The sequence below is a fragment of the Ursus americanus genome, chromosome 23 (genome assembly GCF_024610735.1).
Source record: "Ursus americanus isolate L20-20 chromosome 23, mUrsAme1.1.p, whole genome shotgun sequence".
Taxonomy (NCBI): Eukaryota; Metazoa; Chordata; class Mammalia; order Carnivora; family Ursidae; genus Ursus; species Ursus americanus.
In genome coordinates, this window is record NC_142149.1 from 32,419,388 (window position 1) to 32,431,623 (window position 12,236).

Consider the following 12,236-nt stretch of genomic DNA (forward strand, 5'->3'; position numbering starts at 1 on the left):
AAATTGCAGGTTCTGTCAGTATGTGTGGAAGAAGAAAACATAATTCCTTATATTACCAATGTCCTACAAAATCCTGATTTGGCTCTGAGAATGGCTGTACGTAACAACTTAGCTGGTGCTGAAGAACTCTTTGCCCGGAAATTTAACGCTCTTTTTGCCCAGGGAAATTACTCAGAGGCAGCAAAGGTAGCTGCTAATGCACCAAAGGTAAATAGTTATGGAAATGAAGTTGCCATGATTGGATTAATGTTAATATGTTCTATTTCTAATAATGTTAGAAGTGGAACCAGCTTTCCCCAGAGAAACTAACCTTTTTAGTTTGCATTTTCCTGTAGTATAAGTTACTTGTCAGTGCCTCTAGACTTGGTTAGCTTTTTAAAACTTGGTGTCAGAAGATTATGTAGATCTAGTAAGCCATGATTTACATAGATGTATTAATGTTCAGTTACTTAGTTACAACACTGGTTACCCTCATGAATGATAGTTACTGATTTTATTTCTAAACTTGAAAGCTAAATAGATTCTGTTTAGTTTATGGAAGAAGATTTGTCTGAAATTTAGCTGAATTTATTCTCATCACTTTAGTATTATGTTGGACTGAATTAACACCCTACACCCTGATCAGTATTATGAAGTTTGCACTTAATGTGAACCTGGGACAATAGCTAGCTATAACTACTTTATGATTATGCTGTTCTCTTGCACATTGGCATTGTAATTGGTTTGGTGTATTTCTGATTCTGAATAATCTCATAACCTTGAACCAGACGTGTGACATACATTGATTGAATCTTTGCTATTTAGTGTATGGAAGATTTGGAATTTGTTACATTGGTAAATGAAATCATGCTTTTAAGATTGACCCAAGAGATCCTTGGAGTTATTAGTGTGATGTTGGATCACCTTTAAAAGGAGTCTTTCACATTTCTCTTTCTTAAAGGGAATCCTTCGTACCCCAGACACTATCCGTCGGTTCCAGAGTGTCCCAGCCCAGCCAGGTCAAACTTCTCCTCTACTTCAGTACTTTGGAATCCTTTTGGACCAGGGTCAGCTAAACAAATATGAATCCTTAGAACTGTGTAGGCCTGTACTTCAGCAAGGGCGGAAACAGCTTTTGGAGAAATGGTTAAAAGAAGATAAGGTACATTAACTTATGCTAACATACTTTTGCTTTGATTGTATTTAAATACCATGGTAGCAAGTTAGAAACATCTAGGCTGCACCAGAATGTCCATTATTTACTGCTTGTAGGAATAGAATAAGGACGGACATTGTATGAGATGGATTAGCTTACTACCTTTTGAAAATGTATTTATTTTTTATGGCATGTCGAGATAGGGTATCTTTGTTCAGTTTTTTAAATGGAATCCAGGATTATTGCTGGGTGTTTAAAACTACTAACCTGGAGGCAAATTGCTATCCTTTTGCTTTAGGAAAAGTTTGGTGTGAGATGCTTATTATTTCAGTATATATTCATATTTGTCAACATATGTAACACTCATTTGGACATAGAATATATTCTTGTATCTCACATCCCACACTTGATATGCAGAGTAGTTTCAACCATACAAATACTACATCTTTTAGAAATTCCCAAGTATTATCAGAATTGTTGTATTTGCTACTATTAACAAGTGTTTGGATGTGCAAGGGAAACATAAAATGTTGGATCATTGATATGGTACAAGACATCAGGGCTGTCTAATTAGCAGTGATAGAGATTCCCAAAGTGATTTCACAGAATGTTAATTGGCATTACATGGAAAAATACTTAACTAGTTTCTTGAAATTTATTTAAATGTGAACCTTTAAAATCTGTTCTTAACCAGCTTTCTTTACTGTAGTGTTTCCCTATGCTTTTTATGTTTGCCCAGCAATTTCTTTTTACACAGAGCAGCTAATAGTACTGTGTTTCTTAGAGCACATTGTGGAAAGTGTTGCTTATTTGTAAGGCAACTAACAAATTTAAACAGTTCCTTGGTGGCATTTTTCCTTTCATACCACCATAAAAGCCTTTTTCAACAAAGTGATAATATTGAATTACCCTATCTTAAGCCACTGTCAAGAACTGAGGTGGTACTGTTTAAAATATTCTGAGTAGTGAATAACTTTTAATATTATTGTACCTTTCAGTTTTAGTGTATATTGATAATATTTTTACATTACTAATTCTAAGTCCTTGTTTCTTGACCCAGCTTCTGGCAATCTTATAGGATACTGGAGAATAGTGCTTCAGAGTTGGGATGCTTGGACAGGAGTCTCTGCTGAAGAATAGTTACTAGCCACACTAGCGAGTATTTGAGGTCCGTCCTAATTGTTTAAGTTAAGGGAGGATGGGAACAGCCAAAGTAACTGAGTTGACCTATATAGCTCTGTGAAAGCTTTTTGGGTATCATTACCTTTTTTATGAATGGTCATATGGAATTTATTTATGGTAAAAGGGACACTGGTCAACTCTATACTAGTTAGCATGTTCAGTTAAGAGGTATAGACTCTGGTAGAACTTTTTACTTCTCAGTGATAAATGCTATTTTCTGACATAACCATTAAAAGTAGAAAATCAACTCTAGTATGTAAATCAAAACTCTTAGAAAGCTGTTTTCCAGGTTGGGCAGCTGACTAACTCAGGTTGAATAGTACAGAGGAGGGTATCTGCTTATATACCACCTAAAAATTCTGAAGTTTTTATCTCTGACCTTGTAAAATTAGTATGTTCTGCTTTGTGACCTTAGATCTTAAAGTCAAAATTATAATGGAGCTTAGATCCTTCAGACATAACAGATTATACCTTAATTTTAAGAAGGGTCCTTAGGGTAAGCCTCCTCTGGCTCCTTAAATATTAAATTTTTTTTGACAATATTATTAAAAATTGGATTCTTTTTGAAAAATTGGGGCCATGTGGATCTTATGATCTGAATATTCATAATAGAAGTAACAGGATTCTGCTTTTTAAGCACCTACTTTCCTAACAAAGTAGTTGGTTATATCTATAAGTATGAAGTCTTTTGGGCTTTTTATCCTTAAGTAGGATGTGTGGAGAATTCTGAGACAATGCTGTGAATACAAGATCAGGAGTCTTTACTAACCACAACCCTTGCATATTTATAATATATTCTGGGACAATTGAGTAAGTGCCTGTCATATTAGTTATTATTTATAGTGGAAGTAATATCAACTGCTCATTTGTAAAATAGCTCATGGGTTACTAAACAATCTCTTTTTCCCTTGGACAGCTGGAATGTTCAGAAGAACTGGGTGACCTTGTGAAATCTGTGGACCCTACATTGGCACTTAGTGTGTACCTGCGGGCTAATGTCCCAAATAAAGTCATTCAGTGCTTTGCAGAAACAGGTCAAGTCCAGAAGATTGTTTTATATGCTAAAAAAGTGAGTTCAGTGAAACAGATTCTCAATATAAACTCATTAAAACATTGAGAAATTATCCTATAGGAATGGTCAGTGACTTTAATAGTGAATTTCTTTAAATTTTGAATTACTTGAGAAAGTGTAAAAACCCTATTTTAGCTCTCACATACAGAATTACACTTACTCAGAAATGACATGCTGGGGTGCCTGGCTGACTCATTTGGTAGACATGAGATTCTTAATCTTGGGGTCAGGTTTGAGCCCCAGGTTGGGTGGAGAGATTTCTTTAAAAAAATTGTTTAAAAAAAAATAAAAGGGAGACGCTCTTGCTTGACTCCTCAGAATTTAAGATGTCAGGGGTCTGTTTAACCTGATAGAACAAACTTTGAAATGGTCATTCATTGAAAATAAGTAAGTCTGTTATAAAAATTTATAGCTTTCCATTCGAATGTGTTATCACTAAGGTGTCTATTTGCCTAATATAAACCAAAGTCAAATGGAGCATGTTAAGTTAAAACTGAATTTGTACAGCATGTTAAGTTAAAACTGAATTTGTACTTGCAGTAATTCTATATTAGCAAAATTCTGTTGTAGAAAAAGCCTTTAAATGATATAAAAATGAAACTTTGCAGCAGAGTTGGAAATTTTTGTTTATTTGTAGGTTGGATATACTCCAGACTGGATATTTCTGCTGAGAAATGTCATGCGTATCAGTCCAGATCAGGGACAGCAGTTTGCCCAAATGTTAGTTCAGGATGAAGAACCTCTTGCTGATATCACACAGGTAAAGGCATTAAAATGTATTCTGTAGAAGTTGATTGAAAAAGTGAATGGGGGGTGGATCTGGGTTTAAAGAGCTTTGAAGAAGAATGGGTTAACCTTTCAATTTGTAGAAATTAGAGCTGTGTCTGTCTACGTGCTTAAACCTTAAGTATCTTATTAAAAAAAGAAAGCAAGTTGCAGAAGAATGGATAAGAAGATACAGATACCACCGGTATACAGTTTTAAAACATGTAAAACATACCATCTTGTTCAGAGATGTATATATATATTAAATATATGAAAAATATATGGGAATAATAAGACAAAAAGGATGGTTGCTGCCATTGGGTAAGCAAAGAGATACATATAGGAAGTGGGGCTCAGACTCCTTCAAATTTTGTATATTTTAAATAGTTCATCAACATTTTAAAACTATTGTTTTGATTGTATTCTGCTATTATATATGGTATCTTGAAATATATATATATATATATATATAATTTTTTTTTCTTTTTTTTTACCAGAACTAAAAATAACTGCAGAGGACAAAAAATTATTCTTAAATTATGAAGTTATATTGTACAAATGATATTTGCATCTGGGATTTAGTCTGGCAGTTTTTTTATATGTAAAAGTGATACTTAATTTCATTTACAAATTGTCACAGTATCAAAAAGCAAGTTTTAAACATCTTAAAACAGTTTTCCTTAAATCCTTTTTTTCCAGATTGTAGATGTCTTTATGGAATACAATCTAATTCAACAGTGTACAGCATTCTTGCTTGATGCCCTGAAGAATAATCGCCCATCTGAAGGTCCTTTACAGACACGGTTGCTTGAGATGAACCTTATGCATGCGCCTCAAGTATGTTTTATCTGATTTTTAGTCATGTTTCCATTGTTCTAGTAGTTATTGAGAGCTTTTTAGATGAAGCTATTTGAAGTTACTGTGATGCCTTTACTTTCTCCTTTATTTATTCACTATTGAATCTTTGTAATTGGATATAGGATTATCGATATAAATGGGATATAAAATAAATCTGTCCTATTTGTGGTTTTATAGGTTGCAGATGCTATTCTAGGGAATCAGATGTTCACACATTATGACCGGGCTCATATCGCTCAGCTGTGTGAAAAGGCTGGTCTGCTGCAGCGTGCATTAGAACACTTCACTGATTTATATGACATAAAGCGTGCAGTTGTTCACACCCATCTTCTTAACCCTGAGGTATTGTATATTGTAGTCTCTTACCTACCAGATGGTGATATGTTTGATTGGTATACTGAAAATGTGTTTGTAGTACTGAGTAATAGTAATTTCATTCCACCATTAGGTTCAATATTATTTCATTTATATATTTATCTATTTTGTCCTCCAGTGGTTAGTGAATTACTTTGGGTCCTTATCAGTAGAAGACTCCCTAGAATGCCTCAGGGCCATGCTGTCTGCCAATATTCGTCAGAATCTGCAGATCTGTGTTCAAGTGGCTTCGAAGTATCATGAACAACTGTCAACTCAATCTCTGATTGAACTTTTTGAATCTTTCAAGAGTTTTGAAGGTAATTAAGAGTTTGCGTTGTTTTTAATTAGGAGAGCCAAGAGGGGTATTATGATCTTGTACTGTTGGAAATTCTGTCTTTCTTACAAGCTAAATTTTATGGGACAATTTGAGTTTTATTTAATAAATGTAAACTCTTTTATGTTGGGTTGTAGAGATGTGCAGTGAATGAGACTGTCAGTTTGGATATTTTATAGATGAATTAAAGGCAGAATTTTAAGACACTAATGTATGTAGTAGCTTTGTCATAATTGTATAAAATGAAAATACTATAATGATCAGGTATAATAAGATTTCACACTTCTGTTATCTGACTCTTAAAATGGCAGTGTTTCTAGCCAAGGCAAGGACATTTTGTAACTACCACTATCCACTAGGTTTTCTCAATCTTAGCGCTATAGATAATTTGGGCTGGATAATTTGTTTTGGGGGCGGGTTGTCATGTGCATGCAGAATACTTAGCAGCATCCCTGGCTTCTACTCCTACATGCCAGTAGCAGCTAAAACAGTTGTGATCAACAAAGGTGTCTCCAAGACATTGCCAAGTGTCTGTCTCCTGGAAAGAAAATCACCCCACGTGAGAATCACTGCTATACTGAGTACCAATATAATCACTGTTGGATGACGCTCAGGTTTATTAGCTAAAATTCTGGTCCCCAGTCATCTTTTTTTCCTTTTTTTTTGTCCTGTTGCTCTAGACAGAATAAGATTTCTACTAGTTTACCTACTTTTCTCAGTTTCTGTATATTAACTACGCACGAAATTGATTCTGTTCATTCAAGTATAGTAGCCACTAGTGACATGTAGCTATGTAAATTTAAAGTAATTAAAATTGAACACAATTCAAATTCTTCAGTCACAGTAGCCACATTTCAGGTGCTTAATAGCTGCGTATGGTTTATGGCTACCATATTGGACAGTGCAGATATAGAACATTTTTATCACAGAAAAGTCTGTTGGACAGCATTAAATTCTTTTCATACCACTTGTATTTTTCCTATTAACTGCATATAGGAAAAACCTGCTCTGAGCGTTTAAAATTTCTCAGATGGAACATGGTGTGATTAGCTTTGGTATAGGTAGCTGCCTCCTAACTGCTTCTCAACTACTAGAAAACATTGAATTGTCTGTTCTATAGAGATTAAAGTGAATATTCATTTATTGAACTGATTACTGGATTAATTAGTATTCTTATTGAGCTTTTTGAGCAACCAGTTTTTATTTGGGGCTATTCGATATAACAGTCATTTTTAAATTGAGGTAGAATTGACGTGATGTTTCTTTAATTGCTTAAATATTTTTCAATTCTGTCATTCTCAAAGGTGCACCTATGCTTAATTTCAATTATTTGTCTTTTCAAGGTCTCTTTTATTTTCTGGGATCCATTGTTAACTTTAGTCAGGACCCAGATGTGCACTTTAAGTATATTCAGGCAGCTTGCAAGACTGGGCAGATCAAAGAAGTAGAAAGAATCTGCAGAGAAAGCAACTGCTATGATCCTGAGCGAGTCAAGAATTTTCTCAAGGTAAGTGGTTTTGAGTAATGCACTTTTTGGCTGGATTGAAGATCAGCAGTTTTGCACGGTTTCATCAGAGTTTTTGAATATTTGTTTTCCCTGGGGCACCTGGGTGGCTCAGATGGTTAAGTGTCTGCCTTCGGCTCAGGTCATGATCTCCACGTCCTGGGATCGAGCCCCATGTTGGGCCCCCTGCTCAGTGGAGAGTCTGCTTCTCCCTCTTTCTCTGCCTCCCCCCTCTTCATGCGCGCTCTCTCTCTCTGTCTCAGATGAATAAATTTTAAAAAATACCCTTTTCCCTAAAAGGGAGATTCTTAGCATTCTCAAATATGTGCTGCATTATTTCTTCCAAATTTAATACTCTGTGGTTTCCTTTGAAATAAGGAAGGGAATTGGTAAGTAATACTTAAGAACAAACATCTCTTTAAAAAAAGAAAAAGCACTATGTAGAAAGAATTTCCTTTCTTTCACTTGAATTTTGGAAGAAAAATTTTGAAAAGTGGTTGGAGATTCTCAATGTTACTTTAGAATTTCAGGTATGCTCCTAGTAAAGATTAAGATCAGTTTGCTCTCAGTGTCCTTTTCAGGAGCCTCTATCATATACAAAGGTGTTATCTAAAGGACGTAGGTTTCTCTCTCATTGAATTAGCTTTTCTCTAGAAACTAAATATTAATCATGTGTAATTCTTTAAACTGAGGGTAAGATCTAACAAAACCCCTCAGCTTTGTGACACTAGTTAATAGAGAAGTAAGAACTGCCTGTGTTGTAGTGAAGAGTAATGGTTTAAAGATTTTTAGCTCATCAGAACGTACCTAAGGGCAGTTAAATTTGTTTAATGTTTACTTAACTTTAGCTTTATTCTCATATCTACCAGTTATACTATGAAGAAAATAAAGCTTTAAAATTGGCAGTTGTCAATAAAAATCAGATAAACTATAGAACACATAGATTATCCCTGAAAAATATATGTATTTATATTTTGCATTTAAATTATATATGTGATTCCAGAGAGTGCATATGAAGTTCTTTAAGTATTTTTGTCTTTTGGAAGAATTTTACGTTGAAATGAAAGCCAAAATAATTATTTTGTAATTCAGTAGAAAAAATAGGCTTTTCCAGCTCCTATACTGTATCTAAAATAACGTAGATTATCTAAATCTATAGTTCCTTTTTTTTTTTTTTTTTCAAGATTTTGTTTATTTGTCAGAGAATAAGCACGAGCAGGAGGAGGGGAAGAGGGAGAAGCAGGCTCCCTGCTGAGCAAGGAGCCTGATGCCAGACTCAATCCTAGGACCCTGGGATCATGACCTGAGCCAAAGGCAGACACTTAACTGACTGAGCCACCCAGGCGTCCCTAAATCTAGTTTATTAACTGTTTGCTCCTTTGAAGAATTACTACTGGACTCTAGATTGAACAGCTAAACTCTTAGAGGTTTTAATGTAATGAGGTGGTTAAAGTATAGAAGTTGCCTTATATTTTAGATTAAGAGAGAAACTTTCCGCCATAGTATGGATAGCTTTATATAATGTCTTGGCCATCGTGAGTATTCTGAGTAGCCTGGCTAGTACGATGTGTTCAAACTCAAGTCTTTCTGGTGTCAAAAAGCCCTCCAGATGAGAAAGATTTGATGCTCTATGCTTGACTAGAGTACCCATGACAACAATTCAGTTCCTCCTTTGAGTATCGGTATTGTTTCCCTTTTTTTAAAAATATTACCAGATTTTTACACTGATTCCTTTTTCCTTGTTATTAAGCTCTCGACTGTTAGGCTTCAGTTGTCATTTCTTTAGAATTGGGTTTGTTTTTTTGAGTCATTTATATGTAAAATGGGACTAAATTAACTGTTTTCACTTAATTATGATCTTGAGCTTCACAAAAAGTCCTCTGAATTTTAGCCTGGTGTAACCTTAAGTTGCTTAGCCCCTGAGATCTAATGAGAAGAGGACTCCGCTTCCACACATCACACTGTGAATTAGGGGCAAGTCTGATAGAGTAGGGAAATGGATGTGGATTTTGGGCTTTTAAACTAGTTAGACTTGGTTCAAATTCTGTTTCTGTCATTAGCTATTGTTTGTTCATTCGGTATTTGTCTAGCTGTTACCTCAGGCAAATTGACTAATGTGCCTTAGCCTCCATTTCTCCAGCCAGAAGCTATGTTGATCTAGTCAAGTACCTTGTGTGCCATAGGTGTTCAGGTGATAACCATTGTTAATAAACTGTGTTGGTGGGCCTTGGAAATAAGGTAGAGTCAGCCAACATGTGAACTTTGTCTGTCAGGCAAGTTTTCTCTTTAGTTTTAAGTTATTCCTGACTTTATGAAGGAATTTTAATTCCAGCTTAAGTTAATCTTCAGCCTGAGATGGGAGCTCAGTAATAAGGTGCTACTATTATATTCAACCTTTCACCCCAGTAGTAAGAAGTAGTAAGTACTAGGCCCTTTACTCACTTTCCTTATTGATCTGTAGAATGTAGCTATAATGCTACATCTCATCATCACTGTCATTAAACTTCATTTTGGAGATACTAGCTGTATGATAATTGACTGGTGTTACATGTGAACTGTAAGAAAAATACTCTGATCTTTTAACATTCAAGTACCAGTTACATGTTAGCCACCAGGAATACAGAGATTGGTAGATTATGACTTCTCCTTTAAAGTAGCCTATGAGCAGGATGAAATGGTGTCATTAGCATCATTTGGCTCATGCATTCACCCTGTGGAACTAAAGCATGGAACTGTTCTTTAGACCCATGATCTGCTTTCTACTACCTTTGATCTTATTTCTTTTATCATTTTTCTTTTCTGGTTGTACTTAAGCCACACTGGCCTGCTTGTTATTCCTGAACTCCCTGAACCCTTTCCTGCCCCAGGACATTTGCTTGTGCCCTTTTCTACTTTTTTCTCAAATCTTCATGACTAGAATTCCTTACCTTTGTTCACATTTCTGATGAAATGTGAGAAAGGATGTCTCAGATTACCTTGTTTAGAATAAAACCCATCCCTGTACCTTCTTCACCTCCCCCATGTCTGCTTTATTTTTCTTTAAAACACTTAACATTACAAGACATTGCCTTTTCCCACTAGAACATAAGTTCCTTGAGAGAATGCTGAATGCTTTACTTTGTTCCCTGCTATGTCTACAGTGCATAAGAACAGTATTCAGTATATAGATACTCAGTAAATATTAGTTAAGTGAATAACTTAATGTTTAAGAAAATCTCTGAACCTGTTTATATAATTTCAATTTTGTTCTTAAAATGTTTAACCATAGTAGCTAGAGGGTTAACCTTTTTAGTAAATAATTTAAAATATTAGTAGCATTACTCCCATGTGTGAAATCATGTGCAGATTTAGCAGTCAAGAAAATACACTAGCTTTTATCTACTTTTCACTCTTAAATTTTCTTGGGAAATACAGTATAGTTGTCTTTACCAGCAGAAATCTTAAACACCCATGCATGAGAATAGAACACCTAGGTAATCTTACATTACTTCCAAGTGTATTTTCTAAGTTCTAGAATAAGTATATAATATTTTATGTGTATATTAAAGAGGATAAAGAAGATTAGTGTGTTGATCCGCTAACTTTCTGATGTTCATTTAGTAGGAAAAACTTGGCCAACTGAAATCTTTTGGATAGGCAGATCCAACATTTTTTCTAGAAATGATTGTAGCTGTTAGTGCAGAGTTTCCATGGTGCTAAGTAATACATGCTTTAGACTTAATGGGAAAAATCTGCAGCTGAACTTCCACTTCAGATTTACAGCCAGTTCAATTTTTTTATTCGGAATTTCTCCTGACTCCCAGATTTAGTTTGGTGTTCTCTGAACATTTCATAGGCTGATCTTCAAATTATTTATAATTGGATGAGTGATATGCACTAAACTTAGGAACCATTTTATTTTAACATTGCAAATAATGTTCTCAGTGGCTGTCATTGGGGGAAGTCCTGTCCTGCTTAGTTGTACTTCCTTAGTAGACTGACATAGAGGAATCATTTATTGAGGAATGTTTCACTGTGTATAAATGAATTCCTGATGGAAACTGTTGTTTTTTGTGCTGTACCTTATATCTGTGGAATGTAACAGGACATGTATCAGGTAAATGCCCAGTATAGGTCTTACCTATCTGTCTGTAACATTTGTGTCAATCTATAAGTAGGATTATAGCTTGGTATTTGTAATGGTAAAAGTGATTGGTAATTTAAAGATGTCTTTTCCTTATGTGCTTTTTTTTTTTAAACCATCATGCTGTTCCCTGTAGGCTTCATTGTAATTGTGTTAGAGGCTGGCCACATAGATTGGAATTTTGGGAGGGGTAAAAAAAAATCATTAGTTTGAAACAACTATGAGCCATTTATGCCGTAATTTTTGTAATGTGACTGTAGTTCTTAAGTCAACTCCAAACTCACTTGCAATGTTATTATTAATGAAAGTCCTACAGTGATGAATTTATATCCTAAATGCCACTGGTGGCTCACAAATCTTAATTTGTTACTTTTTTTGGTAAAGGGTATATGTGGAAAGGACTTGGTGTTTTGCTATGAATCTAAGTCCAGCTTAGTAAAAATATAGTGAAACTGGGATGGGCACACACCAGCTACTGAGGCATTTCTTTGAGAGAAGAGCCAAGTTTATGTGAGCCTCCCCCACCAGTGTAGAACAGATTCTCATATTTAACATAGATTTGATAACCTTACAGAAGGGGAAAATTAAGGCTTCTTTTTGTTCTTTTTTCAGGAAGCAAAGCTAACAGATCAGTTACCACTTATCATTGTATGTGATCGATTTGACTTTGTCCATGATTTGGTGCTCTATTTATATAGAAATAATCTTCAAAAGTATATAGAGATATATGTACAAAAGGTAAGTAATGCTTAAAAATACCTTACTGTAACTTTTACTTCTCACACTCTGGAAATCTTCATTCCTTTTGAAACTGTACAAAATGGGAGTGGTCTGCTATAATGCCTGTCAGCTCCCCCCCCCCCAGAATCCTTATTTAGATTAGAATTTTACCTTCATGTTAAGCAT

General features: G+C 34.9%; 1 protein-coding gene across 2 annotated transcripts in view; it reads left to right on the top strand.

Moving 5' to 3' along the window:
• CLTC (clathrin heavy chain) overlaps positions 1-12,236 on the top strand; it is a 59,785-nt gene that overhangs the window by 29,919 nt on the left and 17,630 nt on the right. For both annotated transcript variants that reach the window (XM_045773744.2, XM_045773745.2), the window contains exons 7-15: positions 10-207; positions 941-1,141; positions 3,234-3,386; positions 4,027-4,149; positions 4,854-4,991; positions 5,190-5,354; positions 5,506-5,686; positions 7,047-7,210; positions 11,943-12,068. In XM_045773744.2, the coding sequence (XP_045629700.1) occupies positions 10-207; positions 941-1,141; positions 3,234-3,386; positions 4,027-4,149; positions 4,854-4,991; positions 5,190-5,354; positions 5,506-5,686; positions 7,047-7,210; positions 11,943-12,068 (1,449 nt within the window). The remainder of the gene's footprint in view (positions 1-9; positions 208-940; positions 1,142-3,233; positions 3,387-4,026; positions 4,150-4,853; positions 4,992-5,189; positions 5,355-5,505; positions 5,687-7,046; positions 7,211-11,942; positions 12,069-12,236) is intronic.